At 30.6% G+C, this 21,954-nt stretch overlaps 4 protein-coding genes across 6 annotated transcripts; 3 read left to right on the top strand and 1 right to left on the bottom strand.

Annotated features, from left to right (window-relative positions):
• The first annotated feature begins 4,017 nt into the window (after positions 1-4,017).
• LOC105643504 (translation elongation factor Ts (EF-Ts)) lies at positions 4,018-8,997 on the top strand. 2 transcript variants are annotated; one of them, XM_020683290.3, is made up of 9 exons: positions 4,018-4,155; positions 4,290-4,609; positions 4,694-4,866; positions 4,979-5,068; positions 6,068-6,242; positions 6,430-6,614; positions 7,705-7,830; positions 7,980-8,068; positions 8,556-8,997. In XM_020683290.3, exons 2-9 carry the CDS (start codon positions 4,315-4,317, stop codon positions 8,599-8,601), a joined length of 1,179 nt encoding a protein of 392 aa, XP_020538949.1. In that variant the 5' UTR covers positions 4,018-4,155; positions 4,290-4,314; the 3' UTR covers positions 8,602-8,997. The 2 variants fall into 2 exon arrangements, with proteins under 2 accessions (XP_020538949.1, XP_012084028.1); XM_012228638.4 differs by having other exon boundaries at positions 4,018-4,177.
• A 185-nt stretch (positions 8,998-9,182) lies between these two features.
• LHCA3 (PSI type III chlorophyll a/b-binding protein) lies at positions 9,183-10,629 on the bottom strand. The gene is made up of 3 exons (XM_012228660.4): positions 10,402-10,629; positions 10,139-10,200; positions 9,183-9,984 (listed from the first exon to the last, which is right to left on the bottom strand). Exons 1-3 carry the CDS (start codon positions 10,537-10,539, stop codon positions 9,369-9,371), a joined length of 816 nt encoding a protein of 271 aa, XP_012084050.1. The 5' UTR covers positions 10,540-10,629; the 3' UTR covers positions 9,183-9,368.
• A 2,352-nt stretch (positions 10,630-12,981) lies between these two features.
• On the top strand, positions 12,982-13,632 carry LOC149497382 (uncharacterized). Its single transcript, XM_089718776.1, has one exon. It carries the CDS (start codon positions 13,097-13,099, stop codon positions 13,412-13,414), a length of 318 nt encoding a protein of 105 aa, XP_089574902.1. The 5' UTR covers positions 12,982-13,096; the 3' UTR covers positions 13,415-13,632.
• Positions 13,633-17,783: 4,151 nt separating this feature from the next.
• RUG2 (Regulator of chromosome condensation (RCC1) family protein) lies at positions 17,784-20,572 on the top strand. Of its 2 annotated transcripts, none has more exons than XM_012228672.4 (4): positions 17,784-18,213; positions 19,153-19,372; positions 19,505-19,823; positions 19,937-20,572. In XM_012228672.4, exons 1-4 carry the CDS (start codon positions 17,885-17,887, stop codon positions 20,407-20,409), a joined length of 1,341 nt encoding a protein of 446 aa, XP_012084062.1. In that variant the 5' UTR covers positions 17,784-17,884; the 3' UTR covers positions 20,410-20,572. The 2 variants fall into 2 exon arrangements, with proteins under 2 accessions (XP_012084062.1, XP_012084070.1); XM_012228680.4 differs by having other exon boundaries at positions 17,785-18,213; positions 19,156-19,372.
• Positions 20,573-21,954: the final 1,382 nt, after the last annotated feature.

The raw sequence follows: 21,954 nt of genomic DNA, 5'->3' as shown, positions 1-21,954 counted from the left end.
TTTTAAAATTAAAAATAACTTATAAAGGTAACTTATTTAATATAAACAAAGGTAACATTGAAAAAACGTTATTTATTGCCCTTTGAAAAATACTCAAAACGACTTATATTTTAAAATAAAACAAACACTAAAAATCAATTTATATTTTGCGACAGAGGAAATATTACTTATTTATTCTTAATTCATAATAAATATAATATTTATTTATCTATTTTTTTAAGAAGAAATCAAACTAAAAATTTCATTAAAAGGAAATCTAATAATAAACCACTTATACAAAAAAAAAAAAAAAAAAAATATATATATATATATATATATATATATATATATATATATATTGATTTAAAATATGAGATACAGATCAATATCTTTTGATATTTTTGTATAAAAAGTCTAATAATAAACCATTTATACAAAAAATAAAAAGAAAAATATAATATTGATTTAAAGTATATGATCGAATTGATAATGCATAATATTTGCATAGGCAATCGTTTTTTCTACTTGGTGGCTATTCACGGTCATTGTTTGACTCCATGGTCTTTCTACAAATCCGATATGATTACCTTCAAATTTATTCTTTCTATTGGCGAGGAGATCTACACTTATTTCTGCATAACTACAAAACTGCCAAAAGACATTAGACACAATTACTATAATGGTGATAACAATAACTCAGAACTGAGAACAAAATCTCAAGACATGAGTAACGATAAATCTCAATACTTAGACAAAAATAATTCAAACTTGTATACAAATTTGATCATTATTTACAAAAAAAAAGAAAAAAAAAAAAAAGGAAGGAGTAACCACCAGTAAGGGTTTAGCTGAGTAAGGGTTCACATTTTAAAGTTTTCAAGATATATTTTAAATCATGATATATCTACTTCAAGATAAATTTTTCATCCTAAATTTAAATCATAATTCGTACTAAATTTGAAATGAGTTAAAATAATAATATTTTATTATTAAATGCCGATAATAAAATTATACTTCTAAAATGAAATAATTTAATAGTTAAAATTATAATAATCTTTTCAATATTAAAAAGATGGATAAAAATTTGAAATTTGAAGTATTATTATAAAAATATTTTGATTATTATAGTTCCTATGATATTTCATGATGTGGTATTTTGTGTTGGGAGTTGTTAGAAATACTTGATTTTGAAATTTGGTAGGATATTTATAGAACAAAAGTAATTAATTAGTCAAGTTTATAAGAAAATTAATGCTTTTTTTATCGTAACTAATATAATTACTCAGCTAAATTATGAAAAAAGAAAATTATTGCATTTATAATTGATATAAAAATATTATGAGTGATTACTTATTATTAGGTATGGCTAATTAAATCATATGTAGAGACTAAGAAAAATTAGTTTCCTATTATTATTGTACTATATTAACTAATAAAAATGATGAATGCATAACCTTATTACTGAGTTTATTAATTATTGTAAAAAATATAGTAATTAAATTTTTATGTATACATAAATATAACTAATTAAATAAAACTAAAATTTGTAAATATTGTGGATTTCTTTTTGATTTTTCAATTTATGAATATTTTTATTAAAAATTTATAGAAAAGAATATAACATATGGAAGATTGTAGTAAAATTTTATTTAATTATAAGTTATTTTGGTAATTTTATTTATAAAAATTATAAAAGTGGAACGAGAAGGGAACATTGTCATCAATAAAAATAACGCTAATAAATTTAAATATATTGACAAAAGCCTAAAATAACTAGGTAATGACATATGTTAATAATATTACATTTTCTTTTTATTTTAATATTAAAATTTGCTTTTCACATTAACATTAAAAAATAAACTCAATGACATTACGTTTTTTTTTTTTTTTTTATGGAATATTATGTTTTGATTTTACTAATATTAACCTGGATGGTCCTATTTTATTTATTTATATTTTTTTTGTTTGAGAGATAAACATAGAACTATTCATTGAAACAGTGCAGCCATATCAGCATGCACAAAAGGGAACAAACAATCTGGGAAATTATCAACCCAAACGTTATCATGAGTTTGAAAGCTAAAGAGAGCCTGAGCAAGGTGATGAGCACAACTGTTACCATCACGCTTTACATGAGAGAAAGAAATCTGTCTAAAACTAAAGCAGAAATTCAAAACATTAAGCAACCTAGTACCCAAATCAGACATTGGCAAATCACCTTTAGTCACACAAGGGAAGCTACTTGTAAATTATCCGTTTCAATGCAAACATACTGGAACTGAAGGGACTGGGCTAGTTGAGCTGCCAACAACACAGCCTCAGTTTCAGCGTCCACAGGTTCCATCGCTTGCCTCAACAATTTAGACGCAGCAGCAACCAATTGGCCGGTAGAATTCCTCGCTACAGCCCTAGTCCACAGGACAAAACATCTCCCAACTTCCTCACAGCAGCGTCAACATTAATTTTAATAAAATTTTCAGGAAGGTATCCAGCGGGCTGCACCTGCTTCACTGTCACTAGTCATCAACTCCATACCTGCTGCTCCTCCAGAATTCGGCTGCTCCACACCTGATCGTGCATCAGTAAACTGATGAAACCAATTGACAGCCATATGCACTACCTGAATAGCAGAAAGCTTGTAGTGCTGAAAAGTTCACAAGTTACGATTACGCCAAGACATTGATATTAATTTGCCATTCACATTAATATCAAACGAAATAATATTATATTGTTAATTTTATATTTTACTTCCTGCTTCTCGTAAAAGATCTAAGAAGTTAAAAGTTTCGAGTTCGAGTCCTCACTGATACAAAAAGTTATCACAACTTTGAAAAATGTCATTTAAAAGGAGGACTACCCCATACTGTGTAGCCCACGATATTATTCCGGTCTATTGAGCCTCTCATATATAAAGGAAAAAAATTATTCTATTTTCGATTATGCTTTTCACATTAATAATAAACTTAATAACAATAAATATTAATTTTCTAATAATTATACTGTTCTTTTGTCGAACTTTTGTTGTATCTTAATTAGAAATTATAATTATAAGTCAATTAATAATATTAATGTGATTTAATTTGATCAGTTATATCAGTCTCCTATATGAGTTTAGTTTTATTACTTTAGGAATAGAAAAATTATTAAAATAAAAAATCTATAATAGTCTTAAATAATTATAAATTTCAAAAAGTGAAAAGTTTTATTATATTAAGTCCGTAATAGTCTATAAAATAATTATAATTTATCATTATTTAGAATATATTTTGAGATTTTTAAATAATAAATACAATTAACTGTTATTTAGTAGTCTTAGAGTTTATATCTGTTATTGACAATAATTTTATTTGATTCGTAATAGTGAATACCAATTCAATTCGGATATTAATATCTTTTTTCTTTTTTTTTTGAAAGATATATATATATATTTATTTATTTTCTAACTAGTATTATATATGGATTAGTAACATTGATATAAATAATACTATGACTTATGGTTCTAATAATTATATATTATTAAACCACACTGTTCAAATAAAGAAAAATTAATTTTATTGCACGATAATTATATGCCTAATAAACTTCTTAGTATAGTAGGCTTAGGAATCCTAATATAAACCGCTCAACACGATATGTCGTTATATATTAAACCCCTTCATATTTATACATTAGGTACCAAGCAAGTTTAATTTATTTTCGCTTCGAAAGATTTCTTTACTTTCAAATAAACTTTCATTATTTGAAGTTTCAAGGTTTTGTTATCAAAGGTACGTTTATGGCTAGACTTATTATTATCGATGTTGATCAATTTTTATGTATTTGAATTTATTATCGACCATTGATATATAAAAAGTATAATCAATTAGTTATAATGTGTTTGTTCTTTTTATATATTGTAAAAGACGTGTGTGAAGGGAGAGGTTGGAGAACTCTTGACCACATAAAGGTTATTATTTGTGTAGGTGACCATGTTTTTCCGTTACCCGTCCATTCGGACTCTATGTATATAATATAAAGTTATTTTTTGCCCTGATGGGCCGATCATTCGGTTTCAAACTGCCGGTTCAGCCCAAACCCGGCGGACGGCCACCATCAGAGGCCTAACCAAGCATGTCCTCACTTTTCTAATTATAACTCAGAAAGTAAAAGCAAAATTCTAAAATCCATTAAACCCTGGTGACTGTCTATTCAAACTCCCGTGGGTTTTAGCATCTTCATATCCCTCAATTCTGAATTCCTACATTTTATTTTGCAATTTTCGGTTTTTTAAAAGACAATATTTGTTTTGTTTTTGTTTGATTTCTTTACAGATCTTATACTTGCATTCCTATAGAGATGGCTTTATCTAGAGTTGCAAGGCGTCCACTTCAAGTGATGCTATATAGCAGGTTGAGTAACCAAGGGCAAACTTATTCTACATGGACTCGCACAGCTCCGTCTACTTCTATTTCTCAATTTACAGAGGCAAAAACCTTACGGGAATCTAGTTTTGGAATGTTTTCTCGGCGATTCAGTATTCAAGCTCCTGTTGCGGCGGAGCAAATGAATCTGATTAAGCAATTGAGAGAGCGGACAAGTGCTCCCATCAAGGATGTTAAGGTTGCCCTTGTTGATTGCAATTGGGATATTGGTATGGACAGAGAAATTTGATTTGATTTTATGTTTTTTTGGTTTCTGTGGGTTCTTTTTAGTTTAATGTGAGTTTTACATGCAGAGGAGGCGCAGAAGGATTTGAGGAAAAGAGGGAAGGTTTTGGCCGAGAAAAAATCTGGTAGAACTGCTGCTGAGGGGTTACTTGCATTGGCAGAGAATGAAGGGAAAGCTGTTCTTGTTGAGCTTAATTGTGAGACAGACTTTGTTGCCAGAAACGAAATATTTCAGTATTTGGTTAGTGGGTAGCAGACATTTTCATTTGAAGTTGATTAAAGTTTTAAAGATTTATACTTTGGTGTCTTTTATGCATATCTAGATTATCATAAATTTTTTATTATCCTTGCAGGCTCTAACTTTAGCAAAGCAAGCTTTGCTGATTGAGAATACTTCTCAGCAGGTTTCTGGGGTCCATCCCGTTGAGCTTGAGCGTTTGGAGGTGAGGCATTTTGTATTTAACTTAAACTGATTATTGTTGTAGCTTCAATTATTAGTATTTAATTCATGGAAAATTACTGTTTTTTCTCTGTATTTTGTCAAAATACACTAGTGTGTCCATGCATTTTTGAAAATACACTAATTTCCCCTATGTTTTGCATCTTTTACACTACTATGTCCTGTCACTTTTTTGTTTTCTCCTGTTAAATGTAGAGATACATTACTTAATTCTGGCAAAAGATAAGGACAATGCAGTTATTTTCCCAATGAAAATTTTTTTGATTTTGGCTTAAGTAAAAGGGATTTCGTCTTTTCATAAGGCATTAAATGGGTGAAAAAAAATACAAAAAATTGATAGGACATTCTAGTTCTACGGAATCAAACATTAGGGAAATATTAATGTATTTTAAAAATTGCAGGGAGAGACTAGTGTATTTTGGCAAAATACAGGAACAAAGTAGCAATATTCCCTCAATTCATCAATAGATAGTACTTGAGGTATTATATGAGATTTGCTTCCTCATTCAAATTATCAGTCATGTCTCAAATGCGCTGCCTACAACTTCAGTGTACCCTTGATCTTTTTCAGGGAAAACAATTATGAATTAATATTTGACGACATTACCCAGTTCCATTATTAAGAAACTTGCCAACTCCAGTCTTCATTTGGCATACAACAAAAGAATTGTGTGTTTAATATGTCCCCCCATCTCAGTCAATTTTTGACAATTTGACTTCAAGGTTGCTGAGTCAATATCGGTCTTTGGTTCTTTATGATAATGTAATGCTAATTAATCTTTCCAGAAATGTTACAGCATTAAATACTATAGAAAAAGCACGGGAGATCTCAAAACTTTTAAATGTGTAACCTGAGAATTTGTATTGGTAAACTTGTGGTGAGACTAATGCAAGCTAGTCTTTTGATCACCACTCCTTTGGAACTTTAATTTGAAATTAGGTTTTCTTGCTAATTGTGTTTGAATAATTTTATCTTAATCAGGAGTTGAAGTTAAATCTTGAACATCCAAAAATAAGTGGTGAAACAACTGTCCAAAATGCAATTACAGAAGTAGCTGCAATGATGGGTGAGAATGTGAAGCTCAGAAGAGGCTTTGTTATATCTACATCTTCACCTGGTGTTCTTTACACCTATCTTCATACAAGTCCGCAACCAGGTAACTGTTTTAAGGGCTGCCTTTATTTGCTTTGATTTAGTTATTCATGCAGGCAGACTGATGCAGACACATGACCTTTAGATCATTGAGTGCTGTATGTGAAAATACCATGATGTCTAACTATTTGCTTGAACTGGGTCATCTTTTACTGGTAAAGACCCTAATCTACTTTACAACATTAATGTAGGTTTGGGTCGTATTGCTGGACTTGTATCTCTTGAAGTTGAGGATGGGAATCCCCGGTTGGAAGCTCTCCAGCAGGTTGGATCAGAATTGGCAATGCATGTGGTGGCAGCAAAGCCATTATTCTTGACCAAGGAACTTGTTTCCTCTAGTGCATTAGAAAGTGAACGTGAGATTCTTAAGTCTCAGGTACAGTTACACTCCATTTAGCTGTTAGTTGCTCATTGTTAAATAAAATATGAATAGTTCTGAAAAATACAACTTTATTCTTTGGTCCATAATTGGTTGGTGCCTACTTTTAGTTTGATTCAAATATTTTAATGTATTATTTTCACATTCTGAGTATTTCCTTTCCTTGCTGGCTTTTTAGAAGTACCTTTCTTGGATGACTGTACCTGTCACACCCTTAGGGTTATTTCATGCATTTAGGTGTTGCAAGATCAATCAATATCATCTACCAATGACCATATTAGATTTTATCCCTTATGCAATCAATGAAATGTAATGTCTAATTAAATTATGAATCAAGGTGATAATATGGACAATGGAAAAGCATGAAAAATGATGCATTTCTAGAAATTAGCTGGCAATAATTGGGGAGGACACGATAAAGGTATTTATGGCTATTTTATGGTCAGAAAAGATGGTTGATTTTAGGCAAAAAAAATTTGGAATTGACTGATGAAAGGAATTGATTCAATTTAAGACTGGCACTTAATAAGAGTTTAAACTATAGAACCGAAACTGCTGATTCCAAGTAAATTTTCTTCTTTCTGGGAAATTTATTTTTATGTTATGCTACTTTTCAAAAGTTATAATGGGGAATATCTACCTTTCTTGTTCTTTTTCTTCAAGTAATATTTGACCAAAAGAATTTGCATCTTTGGTGCTTGCTTGCTGCATCTGTTTGAGATTGTTTTCCTTTGTCCTAATGTTGAGTTCTTTGATTTGATTCTGTGGTTTTGGGTTACTTAAAGTTTATAAATTGTGCAATATGCATTCCAATTCACTGAAGGTTTATCAAAAACTTCGAAGTCATCAGGTCTTGTTAAGTATAGATTGTGGTGCTAATTATTTACACTGTTTTGTCATTCAAGGCGAGCTGATGATTATAACGAGTGTTTCAGTCAACACTTATTGTAGTTATTATTATTATTTGGAGAGGCTGAGGTTGTGCCAAGCATGGTGGTTGTCTTTATGATTTATGTTCCAACTAATTGTCAATCACCTTAGTTTTGCTAATTAAAGATTTTAACAATCAATTTGATTTAAATGACAGGCAGAAAGTACAGGGAAGTCTCAGATGGCAATAGAGAAAATGGTAGAAGGTCGTCTGCGTAAGTACTATGAGGAGGTTGTTCTTATGGAGCAAAAGTTTGCACTTAATGATGGTATAAATGTGCAGGTACGCTGGAAAATATTGCATAAGATCTGTATCTCTATCTGTCTGTGCTCTCTCCCTCTTGTGTTCATGCAAATGCACATGTAAATTAGATTTATAAATTTGTAAATTAGATTTATAAATTTATGCCTGAGACTTTCTGGTATTTACAGATGTTGTTGAACACTCTATCCAAGCTTGTGGGCTCAACTGTGAAGGTAGGGAACTTCTTCAGAATGGAAGTTGGAGAAGGAATTCAAAGGTAGGGAGTTCAGCGCTTCTTTTACTTATGGTGAAATATAAGAGGTAGAAACCAGGACGTAACTGTTTCCAGAATTTATTCCTGATTCTTCGTTTGCCGCTTGCTTGGTATCTGAACTATTGATAGCAACAGATAATTATTTACATTGCTTAAATAAAGTCCAGACATCACAAAGGTGGGAATTAAATCCCGTGTCTGGTATAATCCTTTGAGGACATTTTCAGTTAGTCTGGTGGCACTTTATGCATGCATATTGTGAATGCTGTAACAGTAACATATTGCTGGATGCCTTATCTGACTGAAATACCTATTGTGAGTGTGCGTTTAAAGTGGTACTCTTTGCATCTTTTTTTATTCTCTCTTTGGTGGCTGCTTTGAAATAAACAACTGCTTTAGTTTTGATAAGGTAATATGGCCAGTAGAAGAACCTTGCTTTCCCTGATACAGAAGCCCAATTTATATCTGTTACTTTGAACGTGGTTTGCAGGCTAGAAGCATCAAGTGCAGATGAACCTGTGGCACAGACTGCTTAACTTGGGGTGATTGTGTCCATTAATCTGTTTCGGCTTATGGGGGTAGACATTTGACTTTGTATGTCATTCTGAGGTTGAGGGCGTGTTTTGGATTTTTATCATTTGATGGTCTCAGCGGTCAGCAGGTCTTCCTGCAATGGTTACTTCAAGCCCATGTGGTAGAATAGAATGTTTTGATATCGTCTTAGATCACTATGAATATTGTTTCTTATTTTATTACAGCATAATTTTTTACAAGTTTAATAGAGAAAAAAACAAAGGGATAATCCTAAACTGATCGTCCCACAGCAAAATAATGTATAGGAGTAGGACATTGCCCTAGTCCTACTCATTATTGTTTGTGATAGTGGTCTGTGTTACACTATGTGTTCATTTAAGTTGGGCAATCTTTTTGAACTCTTCTTCTTCGTGTTGTTTTTTTTACATTGATGGTTCAAAATATTTACACTAAATATTTTTTATTACGTTACGTCTCGTTATGGTTTACCAAACAAATTATTAGCATCAAAAGTTGAAGACCAAGTGCTTAATAGAGAAATCTAATTTGCATGATTGTATCTACAGAAACAAGACAGTAAAAATTAGAGGGTCTATCTTCATCTTAGCATTTAACATGTGCTTTCTTACATGAAATTACAATAGGGCTTTTTGTTTCACACAGATGGTTACAATGAGTAGGAGTGGAAAGAAAAAGAGAGACAAAAGGGAAAAGGGATATATAAATGCATATGCAATTCCAAATCCCTGAATAGACAAGAATAAATTCCCTAATGGAACTTAAGGCTTGTCAATATATTGTTGTTAACAGGATCAGCCAAGTGATCCAACAGATTTTGGTATGGTCCAACTCCTGTCACAAGACCTTGTACAAAGTAACCCAATATTGCCAACATGGCCAGTCTTCCATTTTTAACTTCTTTGAGCTTCAAATCTTTCATTGATTTCTCATCTTTTCCAAACCCTAGAGGGTTAAAAAGGGGTCCACCGGGGTATGCCGGGTCGCCGGAACCACCCAAATACTTCTCAAACCCTAAGAAATACTGTTTGCCCATAGAGCCTGGTTTTGCCCAATCTTGAAATCTCCTGTGCTCTGCAAATCCCATTAGTGCCATTTCTAGCACAAATAGTGTGTATGGATCTGCCCAGTAGTTGTATGTTCCTGCAGGTGGGATTACACCAGTTTTGAACCATGGGAGGGCTGTCTCTTCAGGGATTAGACCTGCCTTGCCTAGAATTTCTGGTGCAATAGCACCTACAGCTCCTAACATTGCATATCTACCATTGATGATTTCACCATAGGCTAACCATTTTGGCTCAATGAATCCTCCTGTTCCTTCAGGGTCTGACAGACCAAGTGGGTCAAAACCATAGTCACCTGGTAGGCTGTGTTAATAAAGTTTCATTAGAAAGTCAACTAAATGTCAATTTGTTTTCGAGAGTTAATTACAAACTAAAGATTTTGAGGGACTTAAGTGCAATATTTAAAAATCTTAAGATCATTAACATGCTTATTAAGATGATGAAATTGCAGAATTACCTGCCATCCAAGTAAGACAGGCTTTGCTTGGAAGCAAACCATAACTGTCTGTTAGCTCCTTGCTGAGATTAAAAAAAAACAAATTCACATGACTAAACTTTTTTAGGCAAATATATATTTATTAAAGTAAATAACATGTGTTTTTAATCATAAAAAATTCTTAAAATTACCAATGAATCAAATTTTGAAATCAGTACTTTCATCAGTATCCAAAATAATAGTTTTTAAAGAATAATTTCAACCTCAATATCAAACAGAGATACCTTAACAGGAGGAGTAGAAGAAGCCCTAACAATAAAGGAGCTCTTTCTTGAGGAATGGTTTGGTCTTCCACCTAAAATTTGTCTAGCAGTTTCAACTGAAGAGGTAAGAGAAGATGAAACAAGTGCTTGTGCTGCCATTTTTTTTTTCTTTCTGAGCTATTGGCTGCCTAATGATTAAACACAAAGCAAAGTGCAGGAAGGAAGGAAATAAGGGCCTAAGTAAGGTAAACCACTACTTGTGGGCTTCAAATCTTGGCTGATATGAGAGTTGGCCCAGCCTTTTAGATTAGGTTAGGATCTGGCTGGCCAACTAGGATTTCACACCTGGCTTCATCATTTGGATAATGGATATTGTCATCACAGTGTAGTTGATTTGAGGAACTCCTTTGACACATGGCAATCTTTCCACCATTATTCTTCCCCTAACATTGCTATAGGCCTGGGAAAAATATCTAGATCTAGTTTCATGAGATTGCAATATTTTCTATAGGTGGATGTTTGTTTATTTATTTTCTAAAATTTAAAAATAGTACAATAATTTTTTTTTAACATAAAGTAAAATATTAGAGTAAGTTAGGACTGGCCAAAAAAAAAAAATTATATGGTTACTTGCAATCCAAATAAGACACACACACACACACACACACACACACACACACACACACACACACACACATATATAGTTTAGTACATTTTAATTTTCCTAAAAGATAAAATATTTTGCCCAAACAAACACATATATTGTTTTGTGGAAATTAAACAAAAAAAAATTTTTTTTTGAAGACAAAAAAATCCATATTAATGAGTTTTATTAATTATACTCATTGCATGCAATTATTTATCATGAAAAAACATGGTAAAGAGTAATATATTTTATATTGTGTAACCAATTTGAGAAGGTATAGAAATGACTTTCAGGTTAATTCTAGCCAATATTGAAATAAATTTGGATTATTTGAAAATGAGGGTGAGCATGAAATGGTTATAATCTAAAAACTAAAATTAAATTGGTCTAGTTCAATATCTTAATTTGTTTTTTTTTTTTTATTAACTAGTTCAATTTAGTTATTAATTTTAAATTTTTGGTTCAGTTTAACTTCTACCGCAGGAATAAAAAAATACTTTAAAATTTTGTGCAATTTATTTATGAATCTAAATTTTTGTGTTTGGTATGAAAAAAAAAATGAAGAATTCAATTTTATAAATTTAAATATAACTAAACCAAATTCAATAAGAAGAAGATAGAATTTCGAAATAATCCTACAAACTTAAATAACCCAAACTTATGACAAACTCTTCGTCCTTTTAGTTTTCTAAAATTATTACATTAAGAATATTTTAGAAAAAAAAATGAATTTTTGATTTTTAAATTTATTCTAAATATAAAAATTTCATTTACAAATGAATTATACCTAGCATTTATTTATAAAAAAATTTCACGTTTTGAGTTCATTTATACCCAATGGTGTTAGCAAAAAGATTTTAATTTAAATGAATTGGATTGAAATTTAAAATTATGATATAAAATTATGTCTTATTTCCAAATTTTTATGATATAAAACTATGTCTTATTTCCTATTCCGTTCTTATTTTTTTCCTACATGTCGTATTATGCGTACCTATGGCTCTAGTTGATTAGTTGTCCATTTGAATAGGGTTGGACAGACAGGTCGGTTAACTCAAGAACCAATTGAACCAAGCTGGTTCGGTTCGATATTTTCTAGCTTACACTTGTATTTGTGGAATGAAAATATTTTGTTCTTTCAGGTTTTTTTATTTCAGTCTTCACCAATAGTTTCAATTTATTTTCATTAAGGTTTCTGTATCTAGTGAAGCTTTTTAAGATTTTGTTACATAAAATAATTTATAAATTTAATAAATAATAATCTCGTCATTATCAAGAATGAAAAAATGTATTATATTAAACTTGAATAATATTTATCTATATTTATAGTTTGACTTATACTGTTTGGGTATTATAGATTATTTTAATTAGAAAACATAAATAAAATTATTATGTATTATAAAATAAATAGAATTGATATTTATTATTTATTTTCATAAAATTATTATATCAATAGTATTTCAAGAAATAATAGCAATTGATTTTTTAGTTCTAAATTTATTCCAAATATAATAATATAAAAATTAATTAAATTGTATGTTTTAAATTAAACAAAGAAAATATGAAAAAGTCATTTTCGAATGAATTTTTTATCTATTTTTTTAGAATAAAATTTTATTTAAATTTACTTACAAATAAATTCTATATTTTGAATTCGTCTATACTAAACATAACACAAATTCGTCTATATTTTGAATTCATTAGTTGTTTTTAGTGAGGAGAAATTTTCAAAAGCTTAATTTGGTATATCCTAAAATTAAGCAACAAACTTTGCGTGACTTTATTTATTTTATTTTTTAATATAGATAAATTATATGGTGATAATAAAAAAAACATGTAAAATAAAATTAACTAAATAAAGATATGAAAATCTGATGGCTATCCCTTTCAAATTTTTCGGTTGCAATCTTCCATTGTTCTCTCAGCAAACAACTATATAAACCATTCCAATCTCTCTATCTCATCAAGTGTTAAAGAGTTCTCATCATTCAATAATAAAAAATAAAAAAAAAAAACAATAAAAAATTCTCTTAACACAAAAACTCAAAAAAAAATCTTTCTTTCAATAAAATGGCAAGCAAGATTGTTATTGTTGCCCTCCTTTTGGTCGCCATTGTTGGTGTTGTTTCAGCTGGTCCCGCTGCTGAAGGTGCTGCCAAAACCGGTGCTGCCAAAACCGATGCTGCAACAACCCCTGCTGCCGCCGCACCCGGTGATGATGCTGCAGGTGCACCAGGAGACGCTGAAGGACCATCCGGTGGTGCATCATCAACTGAGCAAGGCCCTTCTGCTGAATCACCAACTGCAGCTGCAAGCGGTGCTACTGTTTTTGAAATCTCAACTATTGGCATTGCAGTTTCTGCAGCGGTCACCGGTTATTTTATTTAAATTTTTTTTAATTTTCTTTATTTAAATCTATAATTTAAAAAAAAAAAATTGAGCAAACGTTTCACTTTTGTTTTCTCAATATTTATTTCAAAAGAAAATTTTAATTTCCTTCAATATCTCAAACAAGCTATGTCTTCTTGTAATATCAATTAGCTAGGGAAATACATTCCAATATAAGTTGCAGTCACGAATATTAGAATAAAATTTTTTTTATTGAATGCAAGTCTCCTTCATTTCATACTCATTGATCGCAGAGTATTTATCATAAAAATAAAAATAAAAAAAAAAACATGGTAAAGAGCAAAATATTTCTTGTTGTGTAATCAATTTGAGAAAATTCTAGCCAATGCTAGGCTTTACTTGACCATTTCAATGAGAGAAAATAATATTTCTGAAAAAAAATATTTGAGCCAATTATATATAATTAGTGGAATTAAATGGATGAGGTGTGACTGAGAGAAATTTTATTATATATAAATTAGCTATAGGAATATTTATAATATATCATCTTATAATACCTAATATGAATTGTTATTTAAAAAAAAATCATTAAATGTATATATTAATGGCTATAGTTTTTATAAATCACAAGTACTTAATTATTTAATCACTGACCAAGAGTTATCTTATTAACTTGGCTTATAAAAATCCCACCCAAGTATTCCTATTGGCTTGAGCTTGTTGCTCAATAAATGTGGCAAAGAAGTTTCCAGAAGGATTCAACTAGTTATGATGTTGTTTGTTTCTTTTTGTCTATTTTGATACTCCCATAGAAGAAGGCTCTTGCCTTCTTACTCAGTATTATTATTATTATTATTATTTTATGTTATGTATTTTTTGTTTGATTTGCATTTTACGAATCTTTAGTAATAAAAGACATTTTCCTCAGACTCAAGTCACATTGGAATTTGTTGTTTGGATTTCATTCAATAAAAGTTGATATTACTACCCATGGTGCCGTACCATGGTGATCCTATGGGCAAAGTAAGATTATTGGACCAAGAATATGAGAGGGGAGACCCGTAAGGCTCTCCGCCGTCCCGGAAAGCCTGTGGGCATATGTTCTATCAAAAGAGGTTGATATCTCTATAGAGGAACTTTATGGACACTATAGGATCGAAGGCCTATAGTGCGCACCTCTTCTCAAGTGAAGGTTTCGGTATAAGCAGTTTTATGCTGCCCGAGACGCCCTAAGGCCTTGAGCTTATATATAATTGTGCGAGACCCTTGTATATACAAAGACCCTCGAAATATGGCCAATTATGAGACGCCACATGGGTGCCAGAGGCCTTGGCACCGTGTGAATTTTTTTTATTATTATTTTGCTTAGATAATTCCACTATAATATGAGGACTATAATTTTATCATCTAACTTTTAAATTTTAAAAACTTTGTATTTGAACCGTTTTTGCAATTCTATAGTGGATTAAATTTCAAATAAAAATTTAAGTTTAAATTTGCTGATATGGTAGATATGAATTTGTTTCTTTTATTATACACTAATCAGAAAGTTACTATTTGTTTAAAATATTTGATGTCCGTAATTCCTAATTTTACAGCGACTTTGTCTTTAATATATATATATATATACTTTTTTTTAAGGTGTTTTGCATCATTGTACACGATCGTGATTTAATTTTTTTACATATAATTTATTAATTTTTATCTATATTATAAGTAATTGTAATTTTTTTTTCTTATATATAATTTTTATTATATTTTTGTCTATGGTCTATATTATTAAAACATATAAGAGCATAATGAGATGTTAGGATATTTAATATTACAAGGTGTTAATTTTGACTTCCTTAAAATATAAAAATAAAGATAAATAATTTTTATCTATATTATTTTCCCCCTCTTTTTTTAGTGATAAGAATTTACGTATTTTGAATATACCATTTTCTTTTGATTATTTCTAATTTTAAGTTATTAGTGTCAAATTTATTAATAATATGATTCTATTTGATTGGATTGCTTAAGATGTTAAAGAAGCCTTGCTTTAGCCAATTTTCTTTCATTGCAATAAAATACAAATATAATTAAAAAAAAAATCATAAGAGCAAACAACTAAAAAAAAAAAGTCAATTTGATTGAAATATAATTACATTCAACAAGCAAAATATGAATTTTCCTAATTGTTTGCTTCAATGCATTTAAAAATGATTTTTTTGGTTCCTCCCGAACTAATGCGCATACTCCTTTTTTTTAAATTTGCAGATAAATATTTTCGTATTTATCTCAAACTCTATACTCCTTTCACATTTTGTATCAGACTATAAACTTCTCTTAGCAATCTCTCTTGCAAATGTTGATGTCAATCCTGCAGATTCTGATGCTGATTATGCTATATTGATCCTTATCATAGATTTTTCTTATCACTTTGTTGCAGGAATTCTTTGGTCTAACAAGATATGTGACAAAAGATAAAATATTTTTCTAGTGTTTTGTATTTTTATTGCAAAAATTTTTTAATTTGAGGAAGAACTGCGATAAAAAATTTATTTTTATAATGAGTCTTTCATCTTAGAGAAAATTTGGTATGCATCAATTTTGCATGGTACGTCAAGAAAACAAAGTTGTAATAAGGCTTATAGTAGATATTAGCATTAACAATAAGACAGTATAAGAATTTAATTTACTTCAATATCTCATATATTAAAACCACGAGCCACATATTTTATTTAGAATAGATAAATAACATCTTTTGTAATATCAACTAGCTAGAGGAATAGCTTTCAGCCTAAGTTGCAGTCAGAAAAATTCTACTTCACTTCACAGTCATTGCATGCAAGTATTTATCATAAAAAACATGGTAATTGCAAAATGTGTTGTGTAACCAATTTATCAATGTATAAATTTATGACTTTAAGGTCAATTTTAGTCAATGCTAGACTTAACTTGATCATTTGAGTGGGATTGAGATTATATGGCATAAATGGCTGAGATGACAATAAAAAAAAGAACAAATATAACTACTTTTTTATTATTGGCCTGAATTTATTTTTAGTTGGGAACATTCTTATAATATCATCATCTTATAAATACCTAATATGAAATTATCATTTAAAAAAACACTTCACTAAAATTACATAATGCCCATATTTTTTTATATTTACCTAATATGTATTTATATATATATAATCAAATGTCCTTAATTATTTAATCACTCAAGGTTCAATACTCATTAGCCAAGAGTTGAATTTAGTTAGTAAATGGATAAATTTTCAATCTTATTAATTCGAGTTTGATCGATTAATATTTTGATTAGATTATCAATGACGATTTAAACTTTATACCATATAAAAAAAAATTGACTCGTAATAATATTTTACTATTAAACAAAAAAAAAAATCCGCATATATTATCAATATGTATAACGTTCTTGAGATAATTAAAATTTAGGTCTTGAAAACTCTTATAAAAATTAATATGTGTCCTTAATGATGTAATTACCAACCTTTACCATCTTCTATCCTAATCACAAGCCCTATATAAGAACTCTTACAAAAGCATGTATATACATATCCTTAATCATATAAATGTTTATATATACGCTTAATCATATAATGTTGCCAACCATTAACATCTTAACCTAATCACAAAATTCCAACTCCAGAATTTTCTAATCGTATGCAATGTTTAATATCCCTTTATAAAAACCCTTAAACCAAGATCACTTCTCATCAATTTCACAAAACCATAACAAAAAATATTTAACATATGAAATAACCATCCCATAAGAAATAATGGTATTAAGTTCAAGAAATATAGCCTCAATTGCCTTCTGTCTCTCCCTTAACTTCCTCTTCTTCACTTTGGTCAACTCTACCACTTGTCTTATAGATACCTTAAATTTGAAGGTATGTGCAAATGTATCAGGGCTTATTGAAATCCCACCAAATAGTGCTTGCTGTAGCCTTCTTGGTAATCTGGTTGCTCTTGAAGCTTCTGTTTGCCTTTGCACTGTCATTAGAGCTAACGTTTTGGGGATTTGATTACAAATGAAAACATCTTATTATCAAGGTCCAATATTTGAGATTAATAGCACACCAAGGCATTAAGTCATAACTGCATATACGATTTGACAATAGTTTCATGTTCGAATAAAAAATTTATTTTGCTTAAAATATCAAGTATTTAAAGGAACTCTATAACCAAAGCCCGAACTCAAAATTTCTGGTTAAGGTAAAAAAAAATCTTTGCCATCTTATCTCATCCTTAAAATATTAAAATTGAGATATTAATATTACTTATTAGCATAAACATTTAATTTATACAAAATAAAATTAAAATATTAAAATGGAAAAATTTATAAAACTGGGACGCAAATTATATAAAATAGAAAATAAAAAACCTTACATCTGAATTATAAAGCACACAGCAGGTTTAATTTTAAAAAACAAAATTGCTGCCATTTGACAGAAGTTTGACGATCGAGCACCTAAATGATACAAATGCAAGAAGAAAATGCTAGCAATTGGTGAGATCTTAAAGAGAAACCGGAAGCTTCTCAATCCCATTATATGTAAAACAGCAAGAAGATGTAAAAGTACTAATACGGCTACAACTGTTATGAGCTTTGGAGATGGCAGTCATGGAGCCTTGGGACTTCCTACCTCTCTTACTGGCCTAGGAACCGATGCCTACGAGCCCACTCGCATTCCTAGCCTGCCTTCCGATATTATCGGAGTCGCCGCTGGCCACTACCATTCTCTTGCTGTTACTTCTGCAGGAGAGCTCTGGGCATGGGGTCGCAACCATGAAGCTCAGCTCGGCCGTGACCCTTCCGCCTCCAGGTTAAATTAAACTCAAAAAAACATCTGGATATAGTTATTGTTCTGCATATAATTGAAGCTTGTTGATGCGTGGCTGTGATTTTTCCAAAGCCTGTTTATGTTTTTATGCCTGCCAACTGTTTGTGTTATTTCCGGTTTGATTCTTTAATTATAAATATTACCACATTGATTAATCCTTAATGAATAATTACATGTAGCGAAGTAAGATTTTTTTGCAATGAATTAAATTTAAGCAACCAAGAATGTCAATTCTAGTTTAAGGGAAGGGTTTTATGACCAAAAAAATAATTGAAAAATTGTGATTATATCAAAAGCTCTCAAAGTATATCTTAACTTGTTTTTCTTTTCTTCTTCTTTTTTTTTTTTTTTTTTTTTTTTTTTTGAAATTTTGTTGCAATTGTGACTATTTTAATGAAAATTGAAAGGAAAAGTAACCTACTTTATAATAATTATTGTTCTTGGCTACCCATCACTGAACTCAACTCTATCATAATATTTCATCAAGCTCTTGTCAATATTGCAATTGTGACTATTTTAATGAAAATTGAAAGGAACCGTGACCTACTTTATAATAATTATTATTCTTGGCTACCCCTCACTGAACTCAACTCTATCTTAATATTTCATCAATCTCTTGTCAATTATGAAAAATTATAGTTTTGCGTATTAGTAAAATTGAAACCAATTATTGAAATAAAGGTAAAATAAAGGCTATTCAGAAGCTTTGGATACAATAATAGATTTTTTGTAAAGTTTTTTTTTTCTTTTTTTTAGGGGGGGGGGGGGGGGGGGGGGTGATTAGGCCTTCTTTTTATGATGGAACTAAATATAAATTTCTCAATGATTGATACATTTATGTGAAGCAAATTCTCCTTCAATTTTGATGCTTATATGTACATTAAGAGGCGCAAATTGCTGACTACAAAGTTTTGATTTTAGTAGAGATACATGGAATGAATCAAAGAGGGTGGAAGGGTTGAATCAAGTCCAAGTCCTTTCTGCATCTGCATCTGGTGTTGTCTCTGCAGCCATTGTAAATGATGGCTCTTTGTGGGTTTGGGGGAAGTCTAAACGGGGTCAACTTGGTCTGGGTAAAGGAATCACAGAGGCTTTAGTGCCTTCCAAAGTTGAAGCACTTGGAGGAGAGAAGATAGCTAAGGTAGACACTTGAAAGGTAGATATTTTTAGTAATCCAAGCCTGATATACTCGTATTGATACGAATATAGCAAACTTGAAGTCATTTCTATTTGTTTGATGGGAAGTTATTTGAGTGCGTTTTTGCTTTAACAGGTCTCATTTGGTTGGGGTCATGCCCTTGCACTAACTGAGGACGGAAAGTTATTTGGTTGGGGTTATTCAGCTGATGGTAGGTTAGGAAAGATCACAGGAGCAGTAGAGGTGTCTCCACTAGATTCAAGTGCCGATATTGTTAAACCTAATCAACAACTCCCAAGATCAAAGCTTGAAGCTGCTGAAAGATTGGTTTTAGAAGGAATGGAGAAGGAAAAAGACATGCCAATAGTTTGGGATCCTTTTTTAGTTGAAGAATTACGTGGTACTGAAGTTGTAGACATTTCTTGTGGGCTCGATCATTCTTTGGTTCTTTGCCGTAAGTAATATTATAAATGGTCTTTAACAATTCATTAATGCTATTAAAATTTAAATCACGAAAATAACTAATAGCGCTTGTGTTGCTCATTTATTTGGATTCTCTTATTTCAGGTGATGGCACTTTATTGAGCTCCGGAAGCAATATATATGGTCAGTTGGGCAGAGCAAATTGTGAAATGGGACTGTTTCCAGTTGATATCGACTTTTATCCGCTATCAATAGCATCAGGTCTTGGCCATTCTTTGGCAATTTGTGGAGTTGCATCATCAGATGCCACAAGCATTGTTTCATGGGGATGGAACCGAAGCTCCCAGCTAGGAAGGCTAGGGCCGGACAACATCCCATTGGAGGTTGAGGGATTGGCAGGGGAAGGTCCTGTTTCAGTGTCTGGAGGGCGAGCACATTCCGTTGCTCTCACATCCAAAAAGGAGGTGTGGGTTTGGGGTTGTGGTAAGAATGGCAGACTCGGGCTAGGGAGTTCTGCCGATGAAGCTGACCCAATTTTGCTTGACAGTTTAGAAGGTTGTCAAGTTTTACAAGTTGTGTCAGGTTTCGATCATAATCTCGTCTTGATAGCACAGTAATTTTTGTGCAAGTCCTGGCTGAAATCAAACTTATTAGTATAATTTATATTATTACTATATACATGTGAATATGAGGGTGGCTTTTTCTTTAATGGTAAACTTACTGGATGTAAGTCATGGATTTGAGTTGTGAAAAAAATAAAAATAACCACATATTTTTTTATTATTTGTGTTATTTTGAGTTAATTTGTAATTAGCTCTGCGTTTATGAGTGTGTATATTGATTAAAAATGTTAAAAAAATGAAAATTATATTTAATATAAAGAATACTTTGCAATAATTTTGAAATTCAATAATATTTTATTTTTAGTGTAAGTTTTTGGTTCAAAAATCACTTTTTTGTAGTCACTTTCTAATGATCCTCAAAAATAAATCACCTTTAATTACAAAATCTCAAAATTTAAATATAAAGAACACTGTAATTATTTTGAAATTCAACATTGTAAACGTTAGCTTTTGGTTTAAAAATCACTCGTTAGTTACAAAATCTCAGTTTAATGATTTATAATTAATTTGAAGGGAAAATTATTATTTCATTCCTGATGTTTGTCATAATTATTTAAGTAGTTCCTGACATTTATACATATATTTATAACATCCTGAGGTTTGCCACTGTTATATTAATTGGCCCTTCCATCAAAAAAATACATTTTTCCGTTAATTTTGAGAAGAAAAGTCAAAATTATCCTTTGGAAAAATAATTATTTCGTCCCTGAGGTTTGCCATAATTATTAAGTAGTCTCCGACATTTATACAAATATTTATAACGTCCCTGAGGTTTACTTCTATCATATTAATTGGTCCTTCCATAAAAAAAAGTACACTTTTTCCATTAATTTTGAGTGAAAAAGATGAAATTATAACTTATAAGTTTTCATTAACATTATTATTAGTCTCTTTCCTCTAAAATACTTAAAACTCACATTTTCATCATCTTCCTCAACCCAACACGGTCTTCATTGCCACCACCGTGTCAATGACAACTATTATCTCCATAACCAGATCACCACCAAAACTAAAACCCAACATCCAAACTCAATCAAACCATCATCACCCGTCATCCATTTATCTCTCTCTCCTTGATTAGAGGATTTAGGGTAGTTTGATCATTCTATTAAAAATTAACAGCAAAAATATGTTTTTTGGATGGAAGGACCAAGTAATATGACGGAAGTAACCTCAGGGACGTTATAAATATTTGTATAAATAGCGGGGACTACTTAAATAATTATGGCAAACCTCAGCGACGAAATAATTATTTTCCTTTTTAGTTTTGTTGGTGATCTGGTCATGGAGATGATACTTGACAGAGACATAGTGGTGGCAATGAAGACCGCATTGGTTTGAGTAAGATGGTGAAAATTTAAGTTTTAGATATTTTAGAGGAAAGGGATTAATAATAATGTCAATGAAAACTTATAAAGGATAATTTCATCTTTTCCGCTCAAAATTAACGGAAAAAGTGTATTTTTTTATGGAACAACCAATTAATATGACGGAATAAACCTCAGGGACGTTATAAATATTTATATAAATGTCAGAGAC

The sequence above is a fragment of the Jatropha curcas genome, chromosome 3, assembly GCF_041381405.1.
Source record: "Jatropha curcas cultivar XTBG-Jc1 chromosome 3, XTBG_Jcur_1.0, whole genome shotgun sequence".
Classification (NCBI taxonomy): Eukaryota; Viridiplantae; Streptophyta; class Magnoliopsida; order Malpighiales; family Euphorbiaceae; genus Jatropha; species Jatropha curcas.
Note: the sequence above shows the minus strand (reverse complement) of the source record. Positions and strands in the feature narration are given on the sequence as shown.